Source organism: Coptis chinensis, chromosome 6 (assembly GCF_015680905.1).
Source record: "Coptis chinensis isolate HL-2020 chromosome 6, ASM1568090v1, whole genome shotgun sequence".
Taxonomy (NCBI): domain Eukaryota; kingdom Viridiplantae; phylum Streptophyta; class Magnoliopsida; order Ranunculales; family Ranunculaceae; genus Coptis; species Coptis chinensis.
In genome coordinates, this window is record NC_141461.1 from 2,039,432 (window position 1) to 2,066,843 (window position 27,412).

At 34.6% G+C, this 27,412-nt stretch overlaps 4 protein-coding genes across 7 annotated transcripts; 1 reads left to right on the top strand and 3 right to left on the bottom strand.

The window, feature by feature from the left end:
* The first annotated feature begins 720 nt into the window (after nucleotides 1-720).
* On the top strand, nucleotides 721-5,268 carry LOC147490635 (uncharacterized). 3 transcript variants are annotated; one of them, XR_015200216.1, is made up of 8 exons: nucleotides 721-927; nucleotides 1,003-1,121; nucleotides 1,203-1,285; nucleotides 1,893-2,014; nucleotides 2,606-2,770; nucleotides 3,307-3,400; nucleotides 3,574-3,869; nucleotides 4,713-5,268. XR_015200216.1 is itself a non-coding variant. In XM_086569287.1 (7 exons), exons 1-7 carry the CDS (start codon nucleotides 732-734, stop codon nucleotides 3,761-3,763), a joined length of 969 nt encoding a protein of 322 aa, XP_086425413.1. In that variant the 5' UTR covers nucleotides 721-731; the 3' UTR covers nucleotides 3,764-4,023. The 3 variants fall into 3 exon arrangements, 1 of the variants encoding a protein (XP_086425413.1); XR_015200217.1 differs by lacking the exon at nucleotides 4,713-5,268 and adding an exon at nucleotides 4,443-4,457; XM_086569287.1 differs by lacking the exon at nucleotides 4,713-5,268 and having other exon boundaries at nucleotides 3,574-4,023.
* Nucleotides 4,210-5,128, bottom strand: LOC147490636 (uncharacterized). Its single transcript, XM_086569289.1, has one exon. It carries the CDS (start codon nucleotides 5,126-5,128, stop codon nucleotides 4,421-4,423), a length of 708 nt encoding a protein of 235 aa, XP_086425415.1. The 3' UTR covers nucleotides 4,210-4,420.
* A 2,784-nt stretch (nucleotides 5,269-8,052) lies between the features above and the next one.
* On the bottom strand, nucleotides 8,053-11,927 carry LOC147490637 (serine carboxypeptidase-like 42). Of its 2 annotated transcripts, XM_086566611.1 has the most exons (11): nucleotides 11,777-11,927; nucleotides 11,284-11,513; nucleotides 10,749-10,856; nucleotides 10,556-10,648; nucleotides 10,375-10,467; nucleotides 9,861-9,946; nucleotides 9,488-9,766; nucleotides 9,254-9,387; nucleotides 8,801-8,893; nucleotides 8,600-8,717; nucleotides 8,053-8,482 (listed from the first exon to the last, which is right to left on the bottom strand). In XM_086566611.1, the coding sequence occupies exons 1-11, from the start codon at nucleotides 11,842-11,844 to the stop codon at nucleotides 8,315-8,317; spliced, it is 1,470 nt and encodes a 489-aa protein (XP_086422737.1). In that variant the 5' UTR covers nucleotides 11,845-11,927; the 3' UTR covers nucleotides 8,053-8,314. The 2 variants fall into 2 exon arrangements, with proteins under 2 accessions (XP_086422737.1, XP_086422738.1); XM_086566612.1 differs by lacking the exon at nucleotides 11,777-11,927 and having other exon boundaries at nucleotides 11,284-11,700.
* A 5,651-nt stretch (nucleotides 11,928-17,578) lies between these two features.
* LOC147490638 (uncharacterized) lies at nucleotides 17,579-20,576 on the bottom strand. Its single transcript, XM_086565795.1, has 5 exons — nucleotides 20,207-20,576; nucleotides 19,054-19,112; nucleotides 18,787-18,962; nucleotides 18,382-18,490; nucleotides 17,579-18,095 (listed from the first exon to the last, which is right to left on the bottom strand). Exons 1-5 carry the CDS (start codon nucleotides 20,472-20,474, stop codon nucleotides 17,787-17,789), a joined length of 921 nt encoding a protein of 306 aa, XP_086421921.1. The 5' UTR covers nucleotides 20,475-20,576; the 3' UTR covers nucleotides 17,579-17,786.
* Nucleotides 20,577-27,412: the final 6,836 nt, after the last annotated feature.

Consider the following 27,412-nt stretch of genomic DNA (forward strand, 5'->3'; position numbering starts at 1 on the left):
ATAACCTGTCTACTCCCCACCATTCTTTAGATTTGCCAAGTCATATTTTAGATCCTAAGGTAAATAGGTGGGTGTGGAGGGTCCATACCGTTATGTTTTATTAGATAAGATAAGATAATTTAAACAGTAATACCAAAAGAAACAATGACCTCTACAATCATCAAACAAGAGTGTTCAATTCATTTTCTATTTACAAAACCTCATTAGTCATTTCTCTTAATACAAGCTTTATCTAACCCATCAGATGCTGGTGTAGAAATTATAAAACACTAGAGTTAGTATGCCCGTGCTTACAGCCCGCGAGGCTTCGACGCACCTGAGCGCTATCCCGACACTCGTTATTTTAACGTCTAACATTGATCAGCTCATCGTGCTTTTGGCACTACCGTAAACACGACATAACACCACCATACACCAAAAGCCTAGTAGGTGTCGCACTTGGTCCATTATTTGTTGTGACTTAAGGTCTAAATAGTTAAAAACCCAGTCCATAGTCCAACAACTATTATTGACTAAAACAACAATGACCACTACAATTGACTTTATTATCAAGTGTGATGGAGTTGATGACACACAACGAAAATAAACAATTTAAGGCCTGGAATACATTGTCATAATTTTTAATGGGTATAAACTGTAGCCACCAGATGGGGCTTTTGGTCCCACACAGTTCTGTTTTGTTAGATAGATTGGACTCGGCCTTGTTACAAAAACAAAAAAAAAAAAAAAAGATGGCGGGTATAGTTTGTGCTCCAAAACTAGCGCACTCAAATTCTTCACTAACAAAACGATTCCCTTCAATAATAATTTCAAGCTCCACTTTCCCAACACGCCTGCAACTACATTCCCGCGTCATCACAAACATGACTCTTCAGTCCTCTTCATCACCAAACACTGAGATCATACAACAACAACAACAACACCCAGGTAAAATATTATTTAGTGATAATGAATGAATGGTGTTTGAGTTCTTGGTCAGTAATATACTTTTTTTTATTACAGTGGTTGAATTGGAAAGAGTTATAGTGGAGAACAAGTATGGTGAAAAACTTGTTGGAGTTTTACATGACACGGGTTCCCCCGAGCTTGTAATCTTATGCCATGGATTTCGATCTTCAAAGGTTAGAAACACACTACAATTATATATGAGATGAAAACCAAAAGACACAAGAACATTTTACTTCATAATTGTCTCAATCCAGGATAACAATACTATGAAAAATCTTGCTGCTTCCCTGACGAAAGAAGGCATAACTGCTTTCCGCTTTGACTTTGCTGGAAACGGGTAAGTTGTATGGGAAAGAAAGAAAAGAATATATGAAATTTACATCTCCTCAAATTTCTATTTATATTAGGATATAATATGTTTTTCACTCTTTCTAGTGTACAAATTTTAATACTATGTATGCCAAAAATTTCTATGAATACAATTCTTTTGGTGATGTCTTAGGCTCTAAGCTAGTAGTAAGGTTCTTTTCAAAATGTGTGATTGTTTCATGAAGACACATGAACAGACAGCAATGTTTGGTTGTTCCATTACAATATTCTCCCAATAAAGTATACTTTCTAATTTGATAGAAAAAATAATTGATCTTGATTGTACTGGCACAGTAGTGGCACCATACATACGAAAAAAAGATCTGAACTTTGAAGATGGGTCGAAGATGCCTCACCAAAAAGAGCAATATACATGGATCTTTAAAGTGCATGGTTAAACCTTCACATGCTTTTCACATACTCAATTTTTTAAAAAGATTCAAATTGGTCTCCATTTTTGTACAGAGTTAGATTTGTATTTCTAATCTTCTACGTGTACTTTCCATTCAAATGTAAACTATGAATTTCTATGTGACATGAATTAACATGATGTAACTAACAATACTCACTCCCAGAGAAAGTGAAGGTTCTTTTCAGTATGGAAATTACGTAAGAGAGGCTGATGATTTACGTTCTGTAGTCGAATATTTTTCTGGGGGAAAGCATGCACTAATCACGATCCTTGGGCATAGTAAAGGTAAACTCTTGTATGATACATTTTCATCAAGGAAAGAAATTTGAAAGAGATGCAATTGTGAAGAGCCTGATCAAACTCAATCTAATTATTGACAGTCTTGCATGATCTTCAAGAATAACTTGAGCCCAAGTAATACTATCTGGCAAACCTTTTTTCTCCATGAAAGAGCAGTCATTATCGATGGTTCCCCCATCTATTCCACTCTTCGCACAAGATTTCAAGGAAAATATCTTAGTTGAGAGATATTAACTTTTACAACGCTCAATAAATGGATGGTTCAAGTAGTTTGATTATCGTATATATATATATATATATATATATATATATATATATATATATATATATAGAAAATATCTTAGTTGAGAGATATTAACTTTTACAACTCAATAAATGGATGGTTCAAGTAGTTTGATTATGCGTTATATATATATATATATATATATATATATATATATATATATATATATTTGATGTTGTTGCAGAACTTGACAATATGCTCGTTTCAGACTCTTATTATGCACAGTATATATTATATTATCCACCATTAGTTAATTGTTCTCTTTAAAGTGCTATATGGCTGAGTTCTTTCAGGAGGGAATGTGGTCCTCCTATATGCTTCTAGATACCATGATGTCCCTACAGTTATCAATGTTTCTGGTCGTTACAATTTGAAGAAAGGAATTGAAGAGCGCTTTGGCAAGGACTTTATGCTGAGTTTAAAGAGAGATGGATTTTTGGATGTTACGAGTAAAAAAGGTACTCTATCTTTCATTTAATCACAAGAAAGTCTACATGTTTATTGTGTGTCTGGTTGTGAATAATTTTCTGGTGCTGGCAATAAATAAATAAATAAAATAGTAGAAAAGCTTTTATACTGGCCTTGCACACTTGGTAGAGGTATGTTTTGGACTACCAACCAAAAACAAGTAAATAAATGAATGTATGTATTTTATGGGAAGCTATGAGTCTAAGATGAGTTATGGGATTAATTACATTTGGTCAATACACCTTATGGCTTTGTGCAATACGTAGATGAGTGCATTAGAAACTCACAAACGATTAAATAACACCCTATCCCATGTTTTACCAGTCTGCAAAGTGAAAAAGACAGTTTATTTAATTATTTTACGTTGCAATGTTTTCTGTATTTTGTGTAATTTCCAGATGGATGTATTTATTTAGTGTGATGATTATTTGGAGGTTTCTGATGTGTTAGGTGTAACATATTATGCTAGTACATTCAACCTATGAAATATACTCTTTACTTGATTGACTTGTATATTGGGATGTAGGAGAAGTCCAGTATCGCATAACTGAAGAGAGTTTGATGGAGCGCTTAGGTACTGATATGCATGCAGCATGCCTTTCGATTGAAAAATCCTGCAGGTTAGAATGCATTTCCCAATTTTTTGCATCTATTTTGAATGCTTTATTTTTTGGTTATGGCAGTATGCTACAGTAGCGACAAATATTGGCCTAGGAATTCAGACTAATGTTACTCGGCAGGGTATGAGTTGTCTGATATAGTGATATTCATCACTAATTATCACTGCTTATAGGGTCTTCACCATTCATGGTTCTCTGGATGAAGTCATACCAGTTGAAGATGCTTTTGAATTTGCAAAGATCGTACCCAACCATAAACTGCAAATTGTAGAAGGAGCTGATCATCGATATTCTACACATCAACCTGAGTTAGCTGAGGTTGTGTTGAACTTCGTAAAGGGATCTCTTCAGCAATTTAATTGAAAGCTTAAGATGTGATTTTTTCAGTGATCAGGAGACTGTTGCACTTCAATTGGACTCCTACTAAGGTGTTGATATGCTCGATGGTTCGACACGCTGCCTCATTATGGTATGTGTGAGAGTATCAGTCAGCTAAATACATATACTGCTTGCTAGTTGGGAAAAAAATGTTGTAGTTTGAATTTGTTGAGATATGTCATTGATTGGTTAATCTGCATTTTTTGTTGGACAATTATTTTTGTGTAAAAAAGGCTTTGTTTCCATTTGCATGTTTTTATTTTTTTTCAGAGTTTAGCTTGTTTTAATTATTCTCCGATCAGTCTATTTTGTGAGTAGAGGCATTAATTGCTTCTTCTCATTGTCCTTGTATCTGCTTTCTGAAAATCTACCTATGCTTGTTCAAATTTGATCTTTATCATTATTTTACGATTGTCCTAAACTTTTCGTACTTGATCTTTTGATAGCAAATATTATTATAGTGAAGCATCTTCAGATCACATTACTAAGATTAGGAACAAATGTTACAGTCCTTTGTTTATTCCCTGACTTATCTTCAATGAAAACAAATAATGAAGAAATCTCGGAGTTGGTTGTTTAGGATACAGAAACTTGTGTTTTTTCTACACAAGGAATCCTTTTCCGTAAGGATGAGTGGTTTGATCAATGCTTGTTTTGATTGAAGTGATGAATGTTGGAACCAGAAGAGGAACCAGCAACTTCTGCCAACTTAATATTCCCACCTTCATCAGTATCGACAGACTTGGCATGAAAACCTCCACCAACCCTTTCATCCTTCTTGATTGCTTCTTGAATATGCACATCCTCTTCTACTGTACGTAACACAGTCTGCGTACCATGTGGACCTGGTACAATGGCCTCTTGGACCTTGATATGTTCATCAACACTAATGATTTCTGCTTCTTTAACAGCTTTCTTTTTCTTCTTAATGAAGCAACAAAGAGCAACTGCTAAGAATGCTAGGAAAAACAGACCACCTACTGAAACGAACACAATAATGATAGTAGTATTGCCTCCAGAAGGGGGTGCTGGTGGAGTAGGAACAATATGAGGGGGAGGGGGAGCAATGGGATGAGGAGGCGGTGGTGTCACAATTGGAAATGGAGGCGAAATAGAGTGCCGAGGTGGTTTTGCTGCAGGAGTTGGTGGTGTTGGTGCAATGGGATGAGGTGGTGGTTTCTTGCTTGGAGATGGGGGTGAAATAGAGTGACGGGGCGGTTTAGCCGCCGGAGTTGGTGGAGTTGGGGCAACACGAGGTGGTGGTTGTGGCATGGCCTTCGGAGGGGATGGGAAATAGTGCGGAGGTGGTGGAGAAAAGTATGGGAAGCCATACATATTGGTAGTAGACATGCTCTTGGAAGGGCTGTAAGTTTTGAAGGTTAATTAACTGATGTGTACTGACTCAGGTGGAAAAGCTGGGTATGGATGTCTCTATTTGTAGTAGTACTCGGAGAAAGTTTGAATTATTATTTTGTACAAACTTGCAAGGCTTTTCTGACTTGAACCTCATGCTAAGACTATGAAGGGGTTTCCATAGATTGGTTGCATTAAAATACACTTCTCCAGTTTAAACTTTAAGACTATGCAGGGAATTTAATGGACTAGAAGAGGCATAATGGCCTTATTTCTTCCTTTTATAGGTGACATCCATGAAAGACCTAGTTGTAATGTCCTATTCACTAGGACTATGGTCTATGGACAGGTTAAAGTGTTTAACCATTAACCAATTGAGTCGATCAAGTGTCAACTGTCTACGCCTCAGAACCCCTAACTTCCAGAAATAATCCTACCTTATGTATCAGCTTGTGCCAAGAAAATATTACCACTTAGTGAGCTTGGTTATATGGAGGCATAATCAGCACAGTACAAAATATCTCGATATGCTGATATGTCGATCACTGAAATCTCAGCATATATCATTGATATATCGCGCTCTTTGTAGATATTTAACACATTGTAATAAGTAAAAATCATCGATATTTATGTGATACTGTGATAAATGTTGATATTTTTTATAAATATCGATATTTTCAAGAAAAATATTAAAAAATAAAATATTGAATGTACTGAAGATTCAAAGATAATTAATTCAAAAGAAAAGATTATACAAGAGGAAGAGGTGAGAAAAAATTCTCATTTATTCTTTGGAAAATAAAGTAACAACTTTGCAAAAATATACATCATTCCATCAAAACTAGGGGTGTTCATGAGTCGGTTTTGGTTCGGTTTTCATTGGTTTTGGATTTGATTATATTTTTAACGGTTTTTATTGAGTTCGATTTTTTTTTTTTCTTATATTAGAAAATCTGAAATCGTACCCATTAATTAAGTCGGTTCTAGTTCAGGTTTCGGTTCCTTCTCAGGTTATACATTATTATTACTAAAATTACATTTTTAACTACGTAATCGATATAAAAATTGATTTTTAGTGCGACAATTGTAATGGTCCTAAATTCAATAATCTTTGAAAGTTTTCTAAAAACTTTAAATACATCTCATAAATTGTACGTTTGCGTGTATTAACTCTTATTTTAAATTGAACACGTATATATTATATTATACGTACATACATACATTCTATATAAATATATATAATATACTAAATTTTAACAAGTAGAATAAGTATTTGTACTACAATTGTTATCACTGCACGCATTCATTATCACATATATACATGTAGACACGTGTAATATATCAAGCACGCACTTATATAAATATTATTTTGTACATGTTTATTAGTTAATATATATATTGTATTAGTATTAGTTAATTCATAGTAAACGTGTGTAATCATTGAAACTATTATTAATATTAATATTTATAATATACATTTTCAATGTAATATTACTAAAAAAATACATTCACCCCCTTATATATATATTTAGTAGACTTTTACACCTAAAAAAAAACTATATATTATAATGTTTGGGTTTGCATTTATTTAGTGTAATATAATACTAAACTTTATATATCAAAATCATAATAATCGGCTCTGGTTTCGGTTCGGGTATCACCCACCGATTTTTTACTATTCGATTCTAACAGATTTGGTTCTTTATCGGTTCGATTCTTGAAGACCCATTTTAAGACCCAGAACCGCTATAAACGGTTCCGGTTTCGGATAATTTGATACCCACACACACCTCTAATCAAAATAAACCAAACCAAACTTGTATCCTATTTCCAATCAAATGTCATTCAAGCTCCTATCTTGTCATTCTTGAAGACTTCAAGTACATGAATACATGATACATATATATGTTGAGAGTGAGGAGAGAAGGAGAAAATAAAATACTACCATGAATAGTATTTGAAGCTTAGATATGTGAGAGAGATAGAGGAGGAGGAGATAAAGGAAGAAAAAGAAGAAGTAAGAATGGTGTAGAGTGTAGATCTAGTTTTGGTTTGGATGTGTCATATGTAAAAGCTAATTTCTTTTTCTATGTATTGTAAAAATATCGTGGATAGTTTAAATTTATAAAATTATATTGAATTTATCACAATATATTGTGATAAATTGACAATATTTACAATTGAAAATGCGCTTCTCATATCCTCGATAATATCATATCCTATTGCAAATTCTCCATTGTAATCACTGCAAATTCTCCATTGTAATCACGATATTTTGTACTGTGAATTCATAGTTTAAGATTTCGAAATCTCTGAAATTCTAACAAATCTAAAAACCGGAATTTCGGATTTTATTCCGTTATATTTCAAATATATTTTGAAATTCATATTTTTTCAACTCTTGATCTGGAATTCCAAATATCTCAAAAACCAAAATATTGAGTGAAATTCCATCAAAATCACAAACTACTACTGTGATAGGAACCTATGGAGAATCGGGGCTTGTGTTGGGTAGAAAAGCAGACATGGAAAAAGACTTCGGTCAGCGGGACCATATATTTGGTATTTTTTTTTTTAAAAAAAAAAAAATTGAAGACATTTTGTATGAAAATGCTGTGTGGTCCTCAGTTTATTTGGACGCACTTCGGTCCTAAGCGCGTGCATTCTGTGCATTCTGTTAAATAAAGATTCAAAATCATTCTTGACACATCTTATTGACTTTTGGGTAAGGTGCCCACTTGTACTGTGGCGTGCCTACCTCGGATAGAAAGAGTAGTTTGGGACTTTTGGCCTTTCGGGACCAAAACTTAAATTAACTGTTGCTGGACATCAGTACATACATAATCGCCAAGTGCATCAAGTGACTTGATTTCCTCAATTATGGCTGAGAAATGAATTGATGGTGAAAATAGTGTAGGACGTCTATGAAGTTTGATGCATTAACTATTTTCTCAATCAACATTTACCATGATCAAGACTTCACAACTTTCCAATTGTAAACAAAAACAAAGACTGTATGGTGAGTTCCTGGCTCGACCTTTTCCTATATGCCAACAAAAGATCTCAACTATTGCTAACTTCAAGAGAACAAAGAAAAGAAAGCAAACTAAAACACACTATGCTGGATTTAAGGGCAAACTTGAGCTGCCATTATTCTGTGGTGATTGATCGAAGAAGCTGTTTTTAATCATCTATGGGAGGAGAAGTTTTTGTGGGCAATCTTCTTCCGGACACAAATGACCTGAAAAGGTGTAAAGCTCTTGCTGGCTGTGCATAGGGTACCATATGAGAAGCTCCTCTTACTGTGGCAAAGGTCAATAGGTTTCCATACTCAGTTACCCAACCTCCAACCTATTCACGAAACCGTAGGGGAAAGAAAAATGAATGTCAGAAAACATAAACAAATTTTAAGTTGCAAAAAATATGCATATATATCAACATGAAAAGGAAGAAATGGATATGAAGTACCTGTCCTTTGTGAAACCAGGCTCCATATGGAACAGTTATTTTGAATTTAAGATCTTGGGCTAGTTCACGAACAAGTGTACGAGAGCCCAAAAATGGTACTACAGAATCTTGATCTCCACTGCAATTAGGAAAAAGTAATGATCATATTACTGTCAAAAGAATTCAAGAAAATCTCCTTTTGAAATTAGAGGAAAAACTCACCTGAAAACCCAAACAGGTATATTGGAGCGGATTATTTTCTGAAGCAAGGGAAGTATGTTGATATTTCCATCGTCCTCCTTATACTTCAGTACGCTGTAACCATTGAGTGAATTCAAACTATAAGTTTTCTCATGGGTGCATTAGACTGAGTAGTAGAATTCCCTTGTTGTCAGTATTATTACACTACATAGAATATACTCGTTTCCTAAGATCGATCTAGTGAAGTCATTTTAACAACTAAAAAGAACTTGCATTCTTCCACTAGCTAATATGTTTACTTGATCAATTTCTCAAACAAGTGTATCGACAACAAGACACTAAAGATGGAAGATGAGCAAGCGACTGAAAAGGATGGATGATCAAACCAACAAATCTTAGATGTTGGAGCATGGCTTAAAAAATGTAATAGTATATGATGGGAGTATATGTTTCTTCTTTAGAGAGACTACTTACTTGCTGCACATTGACCAGTTGTAAGGCAACTTTGTTCTATTTGCATGAAGAGCATGTTGAACTTCTGGAAGGTTAAAGTAGAAACGCCTTTCATAGGTCATGCACACATCAACTCCAACACTGGTTTTAGTAGCCTGTAGTAGTATCACACTTGTCAGTCTTCAAAACCAAATGTGTTATGTGTTATACCGAGAGGAGCATGGGTGTTGGAAAGACTGAAAGTAAACGAAATACCATTTTCCGCAATCTCAATTCTTGTTCGACAATAGATGGGTAGCAGACATCAAGGATCACATCGTAATTGTTTATGTAGTCACCAACAATCTTATTTGCATTTGAAATAGCTTGGTTACATGACTTGGTCTCGTTGTGTGGACTGCCGAAAGTATAATCATCAAAATTGCATTCATTCATGATTGTAAGGCCAATTTCATCAGAGATCATCCCATGGGACCAAAAGAATTCATAGGTTGAGCCAACGTCCTTATCAAGGTTTAGAAGAGGATTCCCAATCTATACAAAGAAATCAATAGACTATGATCAGAGGCAGATAACACTGACACCACAGCACACAAATACAAGTAAACTAGTGACATTGTTTGCTTACTGCTACACCCTTGATGTTGAACTTGAAGCCAGTTGAATGTGCATTGTGGTCCAGTAACTGATCAGCCAACTGTGGTATATAATGCCCTGCATCATACCACTCTTTCTTGTAAGCAGTTTACAAAAAAGCAATCACAAATATGCACTAGAGACTCAATTACATCTGAAACTGACATCGACATGGCTTCTAATCTGAAAGATGCTGAGAAAGAATTTTTAAAAGGCAGTATTGTGTCAAAGCTTCAATCAGCTTTCGGGTAAGTAACTGTGAGCTCAAAGCTGTCCCCAGATCATGATAATTTACAATATCGAGTCCATGTCTTGAAGGAAAAACCAGCAATCTTTCGTACATATATTATGATAAAACCCAAGAAATTACTCTGACATTTACAGAATGATTGATGCCTAATCTCAAAAATGTCTAATTTATTTAGTTACAACCCTGTTAACTTTGAAAAGTACAGGTTGAAGATACCAAAAATGTAAGTGTGACAATTGGTTAACAGTTCTCATACCTGCATAGCTTTCTCCTGTAAGGAACAAGTCATTTGTCTTCAACTCTGAAAACTTTTCGAACCATTTCATGAGGAATACATGCATGTCCATGGCTGCAAATGACAAAATTGAAGATAATAATGCAATTTTATTCCGAATTGTTTATGAAAACAAACCACTTCGTATGGGATAAATAGGTACCAGTTGCAGCATCCCCAGTATTATAATCCGAAGTTGTATTTGAATAAGACCACCCTACGCCAGCAGGAGATTCAACGAAGAGGAGATTCGACGCTATAAAGGATAAGAAAACCCAAAATTGAATTGTGAAACTAGACTCACTAAATAGAAAAATCAACACAAAGCTTGTGTTCAACAACTCGTACAGTCATACCTTTGTTCCATGATTTTGGATTTCTTACAAGTCCCCTACCATCTCCTCTTGGAAAGAATGGACCCAGTTCTGTGAAAGCGCCTCCACCCATGGAAGAACAACCCGGGCCTGAATATTAGAACTGTTAATTACATTCAAAGAAGTATATGTAAAAAAACATGCTTCTAAGAGAAACTGCTCAGATATTATCAAGAACAACTTAAAGGGAGCCAAATCAAATCAAACAGGAGATACCATTTGTGTAAATTTGACGAATATCATCATGATGTTATTTTAAGTTCAGTTCACTTTGATGTTCAATTGCAATGCACCGTAGTCACATTTAGGTTGCTTAATCTATTAGAAAACATAAGGAAAATAATCACTATATAAAAAAGAGTCACTGTAATTCTGAATCAAATTCTAATATAAACACATCATACAAACAGAACCCAACAAAACAAATATGTGGACAACCCTCAAACCTCAAAACACCAAATGCAAACAAAAGCAAACACAGAATGAAATCCAAAGAAGGTAAAAAAGGAAGGCAAACCTCCATTCAACCAGAGAGTAAGAGGTTTCTTATCAGCATCTTTCTCAGCTTCAACATAGTAGTAAAACAAACTCCTTCCATTTTTCTCATCAACATCAATATACCCAGCAAACTGCCTGAAATCCACCTTTGGTTGACCAGGCAAACTCACCACAAGATCTTCCATAGGGTGTCCATTAACAACACATATTAACACTCCCAACAACCCCAGCAGCACTAGTTCACGAAACCTGCCCATCTCATAAAAATGCAAGAAAATGAAACTCTACAAGGAAACAAACAACGTGCAAAGATATATACGTATAGAAACTTGTAAAGAGAGTGAAGGCTATCTGTTCTGTTCACTTAAGAAAGATATATATAGAAGCTGTAAGGGATATAAAGGCACGTGAATTTCGGGCTTTCTTTTGTTGCCAAGTTAAGATGAAGTTGGCTAAATATAGAACTGTTGAGGTAAGATTTGAGGGGAAGTCCCGTTTTAAAGCAGGCTTACTTTTGTTTCCTTCTTTTCTTGGGCTGTCTTCTGTTTAGTGTTGGCTGCCACTCGGTTTCTTCATTCATTGTTGATGTTTACCTTTCAGTAAAAAAAAAGCTGGACTCTGTTAAGAGAGTGTGACTGACTACAGACTACAGACTACACAGTACCAGTCTTAGAACTTTACTGGCCAGGCAATAGAACTTTATCTGACTTGTGCTTTGTTTTTTTAATTTGGACTATGGGTTGCATTGCATGGTCTAAGGCTCCAAGCATTTCTGGTAGAAGAACTAAACAAATTTTGTTTTTTAAAAGTGGTGGAAAATGCAAACTGCTTATCCAGTATCCACATGGTGTATTAATTATGAATAGGCAGTAGTACTGCAGTAGTTGGAATCAATACTCCTTAATTACTACTCAAACTATGCTATTTTACTAGCAAAAGACAGATTTTATGGCCCACATAAAGTATCATTTCTAAGAAAAGGCAACTTACTTAGCAGTTTAATATTTGTCAAAGCACTTTTAAGTTAATATTAAGAGTATTAATAACTCAAAGGTAAACTTCTTCTTTATGATAATTTCTTGTTTCTTGATTCCATGAGTTTTCATATGAACTCTCATCAAAAGAAGATACTCAACAACAATACAATCATAAAATGTGTGTGGAGTTAAATACTTTAATGGCATGTCAAAAATATTGTGGTAGAAAGTAGAAACATCCTCGTTATGAAAAAGTTTGTCGAATGGGCTATTTGTTTTTTTGGGTTAAGTTATAAGAGGGTCTTATAAGATGGTCTTATAAAGTGGTTTGTTTTTAATTTTAAGTTCCTTTTATAAGCACTTTTAAAAATAGAAAAAACAAATGCATGACATCTTATAGATGGTTATTTGACAAATATAATCCTACTTTACATCACATTTAACTTGAATATATTAATTTGAAATAAACGTATAGTTTGATTTTCGGTTTCAAATCAATTTTGATAATTAGAATATCGATTTTAGGAAACTACCTTAATTGGCGGTGGTAGTAGTAGTGGTAGTGGTCTTAATAGCACGGTGGTGGTAGTAGTGGAGGTGATGATATTGGTTTTAATAGTACGGTGATGGTGGTGGTAGTAGAAGTGGTGGATGTCTTAATAACACGGTGGTAGTGGTGGTGATAGTCTTAATAGTATGCGATCTTGGTGGTAGTGGAGGTGATGATATTGGTCTTAATAATGCGGTGGTAGTGGTGGTGGTGGTGATTTTAATAAAGACATGGTGGTGGTGATAGTCTTAATAATCTGATGATAGTGGTGGTGGAGATAATGATGGTGGTGGTGATGGTGGTGGTAGTGGTGGTGGTGATGGTGGTGGTGGTGGTGGTAGTCGGTGGTGGTGGTAGGATAATGGAGTTATTTGGAAAATAAGATAATGAAAAGGGAAGAAGAGAAAAATGAAATTTGGGGTATATGGTAGGGGTGTTTGAGTTATTTTTTGAGTTATAAGACTTATAGAATTGAAGTAGATCTAATTTTGGTACTTATAGAATTGGAGCCTCTTATAAGACATTTCTAATAGAATGCCTCTTATAAGAGGCAAAAAACAAACCTAAAAAATGTCCAAAATCACTGGGCACATCTTATAAGAGGTTATAAGACATCAAGGTCTTATAAGAGCAAAAACAAATAGCCCCGAACTCTTGTTACATACTCATGTTGCTCTGTGCTGTACTTGTATTTCTAATCAGTTTATTGCGTGGATCCACAAAGAGTTTTATCAAATTTTGATAGACTATGTTCACTTGCTAGTGCTACTGTTTTTTCCAGATCAAGCACTTCCAAATCTATAATCTAGACCGTTGAACAATAGTATTGATAAATAAACAACAATTAAGCACCGACTATAACGTCGTCATGCTAATCAATTATTCTTAATCATTTGTTAGCCATATCCAGAATCTTGACCTTGGTAAGTGGTAACTCCATGAAGTGCATGAAGCCATCAAGGTACATCAGAATCTTGTGGTAAAAAGATGATCGTTTAAAAGTGATGGCCGTATAGCCCACAAGTAGGGACTGGGAATCTAGGATCCATAAATAAATTTGGCTCCAAAGCCGATGTCTTTTTTGGAAACAAAGTAACGAACATGCATGGGTGGTTCTTTTAATAAACTTAATCAATTACAAATGCAGTTATACTGTAGTCCACCATGAACATTTGAATAATGATTCTGGCCTCAACGATCACATTTGACTAATCATTCTCTCGTTTCTTTGTGTAAGAATTCCTGCATGCTATTGGTCTTCGTAGATCTTGATTCTGTAACATGAGAAAATATCCGCATATAGAAGCTTCCCTCTTTATGCTGCACATAGTGAAACTCAACCATATGCCTTGTTAACCCGCACATAAACACGCTTAGGGTGACAAATTAATATGTGGCTTACAGTTTCACTGGCGTCAGTCCAACTTCAATTCCTCGCGAGATCTTGTATACTGCGAATTAGTGCAGTAGGCATGGAGTTGTTCACTTTCCGTTATTTTGGACAACTGATTCATTTCTTTTGCAACTAGAACTGCCAAAAAGATGAGATTATCTCAACAACCCATTACTTGCAGGTAGCCTAATTGGCGTGCAAATAATGCAGCATATCTTCTCAAATTCCATTGATATTTATATGAATTACGGAGAAAATGTCACAAGCAAACAGATTACAGGAATTGTAGCCAAAAGAAAAACTTGCAAAACCACAACCATCAGTTTATGGCAAATGGGTCACTTAGTCACTATCCACTACCAATATAAAACACCAACAACTTTTAATTCCTTCGTAAATGAAATTAAAGTTCCATAAGAATCAAAGGAAGCTAAAAAGCAAATGTAGAATCATCCAAAGGCGTCATTGTGGGGCTTCGTTGAGCCATTACAGTGAATAAAAGTATAAAACAGATTGCTGGAAGTTGGAAGTATATAATATCGGGAATTCAAATTGGAAATATACAAAGGGTCATATCATCATTGTGATCTCAAACAAACAAATAAGACCATATGGATCAAGTTGTATACTTGTACTTTGTCCCACAACAAACAAACCTTCATTTTCATATGCCCAGGATGCAAGAATCTTCCTCTCAAGTTCATCTTTATTATATGTGTCATTTTATCTAGGGGGGCCCTTTATCTAGTTCTATAAATACAGGTTAATTATACATGTAAGAATTGCTAGGGTCCTGTCCTGCCCCTTTAAAGGGTAGGACTCTTCTATGGTTCTACAGTTCTACCTCTAATTAGACAAAACAAAATGACAGGACAATGGTTGAACAAGTTAACTCATATATGTGTATTTATTAAAGTAAACACAAGAAAATAATCTTTTTTTTTTTGGGTTAATTAGTATTATCCCCCTACTAGATGAGCCAATTAGGATTTCCCCCCACTAGATGGGAAATTAGGGTCTCTCCCTAAATACACACAAAAAAAAATTCGGTTAACCCACTTTGACTTTTTTTTTGTGTGTATTTAGGGGGGAGACCCTAATTTCCTATCTAGTGGGGGGAAATCCTAATTGACTCGTGGGGGGTAATACTAGTTAACCCTTTTTTTTTTTTGCTAACTGGGTGTCCAGACCAGCTTATGCGCACCTCCACTAATCCCCGGGTCCTTGCCAGTGGCATTGAGGGAATCGAACTAGTGACCATTGGAGAGCAAACCCAAAGCCGGACCAGTTGTGCTACCCCTTCCAAACCCCCACCGCCACCTTTAACTCAAACACTTGCACCACCACTCCACCATCCACCCCTTCTTACTCTTTATTTCTCTCTCACCTATCCTTCTTATACAATCTTTTCAATTCTTACAAAAGACACCATAGTGTTAAGAAACTAGATTCTCTTTGAATTGCTCTATTTTTTCTCTATATAGAAATTTTGGGATAAGAAAATCTTCTTTATGTATCCGAAAAGTATAGAGTTTTTGCTCTTTTATATTGTCCCATTCCTAAAATTAATGGGTTCATATTCTTGATGTGTTAGTGTATCTAATTTACATTTACATTTTCTTTTTCTAATTTCTTTTTGTTTTTGTATTGTCTCTACAAAAATTCAAAATTGAGATAAAATTCTAGGCATCTAATTTCAATGTTATTATGTTGGTTCTCTGTGTAACCACAAAATAAAATCGTTGGCTCAAATGTAATTGTGTTAGTGAATTGTATTTGGGTTAAAATTTGAAGAAGAAAGAATGAGAAAGTGAGTCAACTCACTGGTTTGTTTTTGTTTTTCATTTAGAAAATGGAACCCCCAGAATATATTAACAAGTAACTTTTTCTTGTCATTTCTGAGGTAGAATGGTCCTAGCAATCCTATATAAATGTAATAGTCAAAAGCAAAAAAAAATTGTCAGAAAACCTTATTCTGGCACAAACCAAGCAAAGGATCAAGTCCACATTCAAATTAATAGTTTCCTTTGGCTACTTGCCATGAAAACCTTGAACCCCATTCTATTAACATCTTAAAGGTCCTAGCTAATATCAATTTGTTTATGTGGTGAGGAAGCAGCAAAAGTTGTAGAGTACAGTGCTTAATAAGCTATCTAGTGCACAATCTAATCTGGAGGCTGGAGCCAAAGAAAACTCAGATAATTTTCTGCTATTAAATCAGTTTACTCTTTGCCTATTTCATAATTTCCAAGGAGTCGGAATCATAGTACAAAGTATTGCGATATCACGATATATATCGAGATTTGAGCAAACGATAGAAATAAATCCTAAATATAAAATGGATACTTTCAAATGTCAAAATTGTAAATATATATGAGATATCTTAAAATATCGCAATAAATTGATACTTTAAAATATCATTATATATCTACTAAATTTTTTGTCTTTTACCTCATTTTCTCTCTCCATTTAATGGTTCAAAGAGTTAGAATTTGCAAATATTTTACAAATTTTTAGAGAGAAAATAAATATGAAGATCGATATATTGGAATTTTTGTTTAGATAATTAAGGCAGTTTCTAAACAAATTTGAGGTTCCTCTTCTTTTTTTTTATTCTTTTTTTTTTTTATCTAGATCTAAATATCTACTTAATTCTTTTGCCCTTTTCCAGGTAATTCTTTTTTCATGTCCTATCATTCCAATTTTGTCCCAATCAAATACAATATTTTTTATTTTTATTTATAAAAAAAATACCAATCATCAATTTCTTTTCCTTCTTAGTTTTTTTTTTTTTTTTTTCTTTTCTTCTTTAAATTCCCTTTTATGAATCAATCTAAAATAAATTAAATAAGAATTAAGAATCTTTTGTTTCTACATATAGATAGCTAACAATATTTGGAACTAGAATTGAAATTAAAAAAAAAAAAAAAAAAAATCTATTACTACTAAATATTTAATACAAGACATTTGGGAAATTTTCCGTTATCATCAATATTTCACCATATTTCGTGATATTTCATGGATTTTTATAGATGCCCACATATATAATATCGACAAAGAAAGTGATATTTCGAGGATAATTATCGGGATTTTGGGGTGGACATATCGGGATATTTTGTTCTATGGTCGCGGAACAGTTTAGCTGCATCACAGAGAAAGTAACCTGCATCTTATACGATCATTACGAAGAAAATGGTTTGCAGTGCTCAAATTTCATTCCTTGCAAAACTCATTGATAAACTTCAAGACTCAAGCCTTTAAAAGATCAGAGATGCAGTTATCATTGTAAGCTTTCTTCCTGGGAACAAGAATCTAGAAAGATGTAACTGTATAACTTGAAAAACGGTTAAAATTATAAAATTTAAAAAGAAAAAAACCATGCAACATAAAAATCGTATCGCATGGATCCAGCACTATCATCACTGGGTTTTGCTTGTTTTAACAAGATGGAGCATAGCTTCCTAGGTGTAGAATGACATGGCAGATGTACTTATCAAAAAACAGGACATGGCAGACATTGAAGGTGAGAGACCTCGTCAATGGCATATATAGACATGTCTGCGTAGAAGGTAAAAAAACTATAGAGTTTAGTAGAAACTTGATCAAAATTCAGAATATATACGTACTAAACGTAAGGACTGAAAGGGTGTGTTCAAGCGCCACTCTCTTTGCTTTTTGTTCAAGGGTCTCCCTTTCCCTGCTTTCTCTCTATTTATCCTCACATCGGCTATTCCCCATGTACAATAACTAGATTCCACATCAAAAGAAACAAGTTTGAAAACACCATCACTTTCGGACGATAAACCTGGCTCAGTTGCCTCAGTGACAAACTTGACGTACATTGGTCTATCCTTGAACCGCTCAAGATCTTGTGGAATCTGAACAACTCTTTCTACACCAGGAGAAGATACCTGAACATGGACGAGTAATTAGAAAAGGATTATTATTGAAGAATGTGAGTTTCCTAAAGAGTGAACTAGTGGAATTTACTAAATATCTCTCTGACAATTGCAGATCAACTTACTTTACATCAGGCATAAAATAAGGTCATGACCAGCACATGTGGTGCCATGACCCACCCTAAATGTGCAAAGCTTGTAATCCAAGCAGGCAGCCTTTCTCGTTTGCACCCTATTCATCGGGTGCAAACTGCAAAAAAATAACGAGAAGAAAGCAACGGATTTCGAAAAAACCAACCTCTAAGGATAAATTTTCAGGTATGGTGCCAACTTGCTCAGCTTCATCCAGTTGTGCTCTATATGCACAAGAGAATTCCTTAATATCAACCATACTAGGAGAACCAGACCTAGGAAATGTCATTGCTTGTTAGAGATAATTTTGGTTGCATTTGAAACTGGAAACCATAAATTTGTTATAATTTTTTTCCAGTTGAATAAGAGTATAAGACCATGGATTTGAACTATTATTCAATCAAAAGTAAGTCACTGAGGAAGCCAAAAGACTGCCTATAATGGCTATCACATTAGTACGTTTGTCTAAGTTCGAAATTCAAGGATACCCAACAATCAATCAGCAGAAAGCAAGAACTGCATCTCAGTGCTTAGCATAGATATAGTAGTTGGTAATCCAAGAGTTACTCACTTGTTGGAAAGCTTCTCAATGCGCACTTGAATGGTTGAATTTTTGAGTGTCTTGAATGCATATATTTTCATGTCCCCGTTAAAAGACAATATAGTATCTTCAGCTATAGCTAGTACACTTTCATCCCACTCCATCCCAGCAAGTGATATGCCACCTCCTCCAGCTCCATCCCCAACCTAATTATAATTTTCCCTAGAAAGGTTAACTTCTCATTTATACTCGCTTACCAAAGAATAACGTTGATTGAAAGTAGATATAATAGCATACAAAGAGCTCATCTTCTTCTTCTTCCTCCTCAAAAAAATCATCACCGTCTGTGACCATACCTAAAAGGTAAGAAAAAATATCTGTTTAGGGATGATGTATGGTCAGTTTTCAAGCTTTTACACAGAGAGGAACCACCTTTACAAATTACAAGAACCATCTACTATTTTATTCACATTAGAAAATAACAATGCAGCAGAGCATTGTATGTGAGCATATTACATAGAGGTGTGAATACATACCATATAGAGTTATCATAATGGCTGTGTTATGTATCATAATATGGAAGATTATCAATTGCAAAATCATAAAGGCAACATAACTGGAGGGATTTGGCCAGTCTCAAATCCTCTGCATAAGTTCCTTTAACAAATTTCCAAGGAAAACCAAATAATATAAGCAACCTTTAATATAGTCTATTCAAGCTCACAGGAATTCCGGCCGTACAACATACATTTTAAATTTTTAACGTATCCTTATTCCTTAGTTATGAACGAAATATGTTTGGATACACACCACTAAATTGCAGAAGTTAAGTAGTCTTGGGACGTCAATTTCATATAGATGCATATCATGTAACAGCTCAAATTTTGATTCTCATCTTATGTCCAATGTGTCCTAACTTGTAATCCCATAAAAAAATCAAAACTATTGTCATTTTGACTCGAGCTCGACTTAGTAATTCCCAAATGTCAGACTCCTGTTTGGACTATTTTAAAGAGACGGATTGAAGAACATTTAATAACATTAAAGAAGACGCAAGTGGCAACCATCATCTAGAACAGTAAGGCTTCGGCTCGGATTGGACATGGGCATTAGACATTACTTGCATCTCCTCAAAACAGTTTGTCATTTAGATTGGACAAATTTAAGTACACATTTAGTTTTCTACTTTGCTTTTGTATATTTGGTACTCTCTTGTTACTTAAAAAAACTTACATGATTCTCCTAGAAGCTCAATACAGAATACTATGTTAAACACATATTTTACCAAGCAAGATATTTGAAACTAATAAAGAATAACAAACCAGGTCCAACACTTCAGAAAAAATATGTACTAATAGTCATGATTCACTACATTTTCTCTAAAACCAAAACAAACAAAATCCATTATTTATTAAAACAATATACAATAAGAGAAGGAAAAGTAAATTACCATCTTCAAACTCATCAACTTCTTCTTCTTCTTCTTCCACTTCACCTTCTTCAATGTTGCTTGGTTTAAGAACTGGTTCTAAAAGTGGTTTTTTCTTCTTGGCTTGGCAAATGTAGTAGTTTTTAGATAAATAAGGAAAAGAGTATTGGTAAAATAATGGGAAGGAAAAGGTATGTGGAGGAAGAATAGAGCTACAGAAGGTTGAAGAACCAGTTATGAGAGGTGGAATTTTCAAGTGTTTTGAAGTCAAAGATGCAAACTTTGCCATTTTTAAGACTTGTCTGTGAGTTAAATTTCGTCAAGAGAACATTTTTAAAGGAAATTTTTCATGGATTATCCGAGAGTTAACACTAACGGTAACCAGAGAGTGAAATAGCAAACATGAAAGGGGGGATAAGCAAATAACCTGGGGTGGTAGATTGAATATGTAATGATATAATGGATGGTAGAATAAATAATGGAAAGTATGAGAGTTAAAGAATAAATATTTGATACTGTAGGATAGGAGAGCAAATATGAGAATGTATGAGGGTAGTAGTGAGAATCCCGTAGTCTTTAATGATTTTGGGCTTTAGGCCCGTTTGAATTAGGCTAAATCCGGCCCGTTTAATGTGTTTGCTCTGAAGTCTGAGCCCTAAATCTAGGGCTGGAAATGGAGCGGGTTCGGGTCGGATATTTGGATCCATCCATATTTTGGATATTCATATCCATTAAAAAACACCAAAAATTACACTATTTTAATGATTTTCATATATAAATGTAAGATATAAATTAATTTTTAGGCATCAAAGTATAAATCTTGTTAAAATGATTCGGATATTCGGGTTGGATTCTAGTCACAAACCTATAAACCCTATCCGTTAAAATAGATTCGGATTGCATCCGGTACCATTTCCAGCCCTACCTAAATCCGGTCCTTTATACGACAAAAAAATGGTATGAATTATGCAAAATTGGGAAAATGGCTAACACGGATGGCTATCTAGAATACAGGTACGAACTTTTCTAAATGTACATACACAATTGTATATGTAACATTTGTGTGTTTGACACTTTGACCTGAGTAATAAGGCATTTTATACAAAGTTATGATCGAACACAGTATCGATCTACATTCTACACATCTGGAACTCATTGTTTTCATCGGTTGTTTTTGTACACTGAGAATTTAATTGCTCGCCAAGCACCAGCTACATATTAATGTTTGGATATTCATATTTGTTGTTCTTTGAATTGTCCATAATGAACTACTATTAGATCTTACTTAAAGCGAGAAAATTATCGTCAGGATCATATACATATTTCACGTGCTGTAACATACTCTAACTCCTTAGTTATCATTAAGTAGTACGTATAACGATGACTACATTATATTCTTTAGCCATCAATCAAATGTTGGAACGATGTGTTATGAAGTAATTAATGAAGTACTTGCAATCTTGCATGCAGTGCAGGCATTGGAGCTAGCGGAAAGTGTTCCATTTTAGACTTCTGAGAAACGAGCCAATTTAGCTGGAAGGAAGGGTTAAGCTATTGAATATATAGTAATACTGCTCTTTGAATTGAATAGCGCATATCATATATATATCACATATCAGATTGGAAAAACATGCAAAAGAAGAAGAAACCAAATGACCACCGCGCAGCAAGCTAAGTGCAAACTGAACTCTAAACCAAATTTTACTTAAATTTATCGCTGATACCTACCGTTAACCATGTAGTAGTTCTGATCGAGTGTAAAGCAATGTATCTCTTCTTGCATTTCTGTCAGGCAATGGAAATTAAATTAAAGCTAGCTTAATTACCATGCGCTATAGAAATAGAAGCTCCTGACTCTCTCATTTGATTCCTTGATTACATGGTGTGCTTCCATTCATACATAAGAATCTGTGTAATCACATTCCGAAAAATTATGTGGATTAGAATATATCTCAGTAGATTGAATCTAATCCCAGAAATGGAAATTGGTATCAGGTAATCATGGGTATGTTAAGTGCTATACACATACTTTTATGGCTGTTGATCTTCCAATGCTTTAATATTGGAAACCACTTTAACCTTAATCATCAAAGTCTTTTATTAATCTTTCAATGCAGATATGAACTCCACTTAAAGTGACTCCAAAGTTACTCCACCACTAAATACAATGAATTAGAAATTGATTTTTGGTGGAGATGTTCTCCACACAATATAAATCATCCTCACAAAAAATCAGTTCATTTGAAGATCTTCAACATTATCAAAAATCGTTTAGAATGTTAATAAGTTATCTAACGGCTCATATTTTTTTTAAATTCATAATAATTTTTGACAATATTAAACATATTCAATTGAGCTGATTTTTTGTAGAAGTGTTTTTCATCCTGTGATGTATATCTCTATAAAAAAAAATTAGCCCTCAAATCAACTTTTAAGAGTAAATTAGGAATAGAATAATTTTGGAGTCATTATAACAAGGTAGAGTTAATATAACCATTCCCATATATAATAAAAGACACCTGATCCACATCACACACACATCTGCACAGACAAAGAGGCATAAACCTCACTGACTCAAATGTGCATAATTGAATATATTATATGCTTACAACATCACTTCTTTTCTTGTATACATGCAAATTCCTTGTCGCACACCAACACATAATTCCATTCTTCTTTGAACTGATCCATACACCACACACAGAGAGAGGAGGGCTAGAAAAATGGTATACACAGAAGTAGAGAATAAAAATCATATCAACAAACCATGATTGTTTTTTTTTCTTGGAAAGAGAGTCATGCCAACAAACTTTCTGGCCATTAGAGACTCTACAAACTGTATAATATATAAGTATTACATTATTTTACATATGAATATACGTAACTCAAGGTAACAGAAATCATATTTATCATTATTCTGTGCCACCTTAGTCAACGAAATCCTAACAACCTTTGCTAAACGTCACAACTATAAACACTTCCCTTTATCTATCATCCAACCCTAATATTATTATTACTTCTTATTAATCTCATTAACACATTCAGTGATATTCAATTAGTTATTTACCTCTTCAATTATATGTAGGCTTTTCGTATGGTGTCTCGCTGTTGATGTTAACTTCACCTCCTTCAAAGGCGAATCCAACTCCTACTAGAGGCTCAACGGGAGAAAAGGTCGTTGGAACAATAGCCCAATTTGAGCCTAGACTTGGTGAACTTTGATCAGATTGTAGCTTGCGAACTTGTCGTTTTAAGAACTTTACATATCGAATCGCTTCATCTAACATAGAAGCTGTATCCATTTTAGTACCACCTGGAACAAGTCTCTGAAGGATTCTAATTCTATCACTTATCCTTTCCCGCCGATGGCGTGCAGCTATACTTTGAGGATCATCACTAATGCGAACGTTTCGCCTCTTTGGTTTACGAATTGTGGAAGGATCAATATCAACAGGTTGCATAGCTGCAATCTTGTACATCATCTCTTTCATAGCACTTAGTTGCTCTTCTCCTTCTTCTTCTTCCTCTTCTTGCTGTTCCCTCGGGTTACTCTCGACTTGAATGTTTGGCAAAGTCGAATCATGTACATGGACAGATGAAGGATCTTGAGGTGTTTGAAGTGGAAAATTCTGGCAGACTAGATCATAGGTGAATTGGTCATGGAGAATGGTATTCTCCATGGCTATGTCAAGATCCCAAGGGTTCTCATTGTGGTTGATTTCCATAATACGCGTAATCAAGAGTATTGTGTGTTTGTAAACACACAAATGAATAGTGATGAGGTTGTAAAATGTTCTTAAAGAGCTTCTTAAATAATCCCAACACATGACATGATCAGCTTTCTGTTTAGAAAATAAGCTAGGCAAATAAGCTTCCTTTACCTTTAATAGGGTTGATGTCTTGATGACATACAATATAATTACAAGGGCTATTAGTACAAAATTAAGTAGTAGAATATGGTTATATACCGTGATAAGTATAGCTAGCTATTGACTAAAATTAAGAAGTAGAATATGGTTACTAAAATGTAAGATTAAAACATTAGTATAAGAAGACAGCACGTGATACACCAACCATTATTTCAAAAGGAATTGCTAGCTTGTTCTTCAAACAATTTTTTCGGATTAATAGCAAGTGCGCAACGGTCAATCAGTTGCAATTTGTATACAAGCTTGCAAGGGATTGTACAACATATACATCTTCAATACAATGTTGTTATTTCTTTCCGTGTTCTTTCATTCAATATCAAGGTCCTTCGTGTTTTTGGAAGTGTGTGAAAAGGCTAGGTTATTGATTCATGTAGCAATAGTAAAACATGCATTTCCCAATTCTTTTGTGTGTAGTTAAAGTGTTAAACACATACATAACTGATGATCGATACAACAACAGCAACAACAACACCAACAGCACACACACACACACACGTACACTGACACACACAAAAAGGAAAGAAGGAAAATTGACTTATTCTTAAATATGAGACAATTGACTACCTTCTACAGTTCTACCATACTTGCGCAGAATTTGTTAAATTGGACTGTCAAAAATATTTACATTATTATGAGATTAAGTAATTACGAGATTGTTTTCTTTTTGAATTAATGCGAAACTGTGTCACTTGATAATCCATATTATTCCATTTTAGGAAATTTGTCATTGGTCATATGATCGTGACAACGATATGTAAGTCAATCAAACCGAAGAATCTACGTACAGCGCAAGGAAAAAAAAAGTAACTTATGTCATGTTAATTGAAAGCGCTAAGGTTTTGTGGTCGAGGTGCACTAAACGAGAAGAGCGAGAAAATTAGCTATGTACGTAAGTGATCTGTCTAGCTAGTTTAGCGCAGCCAAGAAATGTAATGATCGAGGAATGAACCTAACTATGAAACACGCGAGTCCCATAAGCCATAACCATCAAGCTACAATGATATGGTTACATAAGATCAAAACTAATTAAGTTCAAATGCAACTAAAAAAGTGAAAGTTTTCATTCAAGGACAACTACATGAAACAAAAATTAACTTTGTTAATATAAGTACAATAAGTAGAATGGTTAGCTCAATGCATGGTAGTGGATCAAAAGTGAGCCGTTTAGAAATAATCCATTCAAATCTAAAACATGGTTTTTGGTCAATTGGAAGATTGTGAGTTATGATGGGACTTGGGAGTGTATAGTGCTAGCTTGATAAGTTCATTTTCACTTTCTCTTTATATGAAAAAGCTAGTGTGAGTTTTCTCTGCTTTTATTCCTTTTCTATTGTTGATACAATCTCTTATAAACTACCTAATGAATTGATGGAACTCAAATTCCCTGGTTCCTTGATGCTGACGTATGCATGATAAGTCTATTTTGTGTATCATGTTTCACGTAACAATGTTCAAGAAGCCTTCACATATTCAATCTGATGAAAACCAGGAAACAATTCCATTATTCGAACCATTTTTTAGAAACTAGTTTGAGAACTGAGAGTCTCCGGACTCCAACTATAAAGGACAACTAATCCATCTACAATACCAAAGAGGCCGCAGCACAGGCTGGTTATCACAGGTTGATATATATAGCTAAGGCTCCAAAAGTACTAATTTGCTAGCACTTGTAACTAAAATTGTTTTACTTGAACCAACTGAATAAAAGTCTTTTTTTCATCACTTGTGAGTTGTGACTAAAATTTAGCCGACTAAACCGCAAAGGGTGATGGTTTTCGTATATGTTTAATATATGAGAACACTTGTTACGGCTTACGGTACGTACTTGTATTATTACTTTATTAATTTATTGGTTAATACATAAAGTTTGCACTCTCATATCACTCTAGAGACAAGTAATTAACGTGCAGTCATCTATGCTGGAGGCTTATATGATGACAGTGGTTTGTAGGGCAAAGTTTAATGATGGTAACTTGGCAACATCACACGCATCTCAATATAGAATCAAGAAATGTCCCTGTGCCATGCCTGTGGAGATGAAGGATGAGCATCATGTACCATAAAGGAACTGCCAATGAAGATTAACGATTACTGTTCTGTAGCATGACTTGTGCAATTAGAGTACCATTTGGAAATGCATGAAAACAATATAGTGTACAATAGTGTGATAATAGATAGAAGTGGATATTTCTTGAAGATCCAAGTTCATTAGTAGGTAGTTGTAAATTAAATCACATAGATTAACTAAAGTTACTGTTAAAATCCAATGGTTGTCCGAACCGTAAACTGAGCATACATTTCCGCGTGATATCCTCTGCATTGCATTCATATGTGTGAAATTGTCGGCCTCATTTTTCATATTTTAAAAGGAGAATTTTTACTCTTTTCCGTTTAGTTCATTAGGGGCTCTATTTACACACTAATTTATAGACTATATTATCCACACTCTATATCTCCTAGTAGCGAGATGTCAAAAAATTATATTTAAAACTCGGACGTCACTTTGAGTGACGTTTGAGTTTAATTTAAAGAGGGACGTCAAATTAAAAAATTAGAAATCAACACTTGAGAACTAAAAAGGGACGTCAGAACTAAAGAGTGACGTTGGACTAGTATGTCCGGATGTCACTCCAAGTGACTTCCGAGCATTTTAACAACTTGTATCCGGGTGGGAAATTTCCCACTTGCTCTATTAGCTATTAGCTTATTAACTACGGTTTACAACCTCCGTTGGAAAGAGTTTTTTGAATTTAGAAGTGTAAACTTTACACTTTATACTGTTTACACCTCCATTGGAGATGCTCTTAGAAGCATAAGTTGGGGCCATAACACACATATTCCATCAATCTTTATCAGAAGAAGAATTGCATCAATCAGTAATAAATGTAAGCGCAATATGGTTTATTGTTTAACCTTGATTTCAGAAAATAGAAAAGGCCTGCAATATGGTGGTAAATGGTAGATTTATATCTCCATCAATAGCGACTTGCTTTATCAATACTTTTGCTTGTTAGAGAAATGCATGTTCCTAGATGGATTGAATAAGATCTCACCTCATTCATTCGCCTAAAAAATATTGAAAAAGGGTCCACAAATTTCACTTTAAAGTGTTTCGATGAGAGGGATTCCATGGCGAAGTACTTTTCAAGTTACTAGTTCTAGTTCTGAGAAGAAAAGACCAAGTCATCTCGATGGTCCTAATATTGATGTGCGATAACTCCTTGCAATTGGCAACAGTCACAAAATCATCTTCGATCCAAGTTCGAACATAAGTAACTGATCTGTTCCAGAGCTGTCT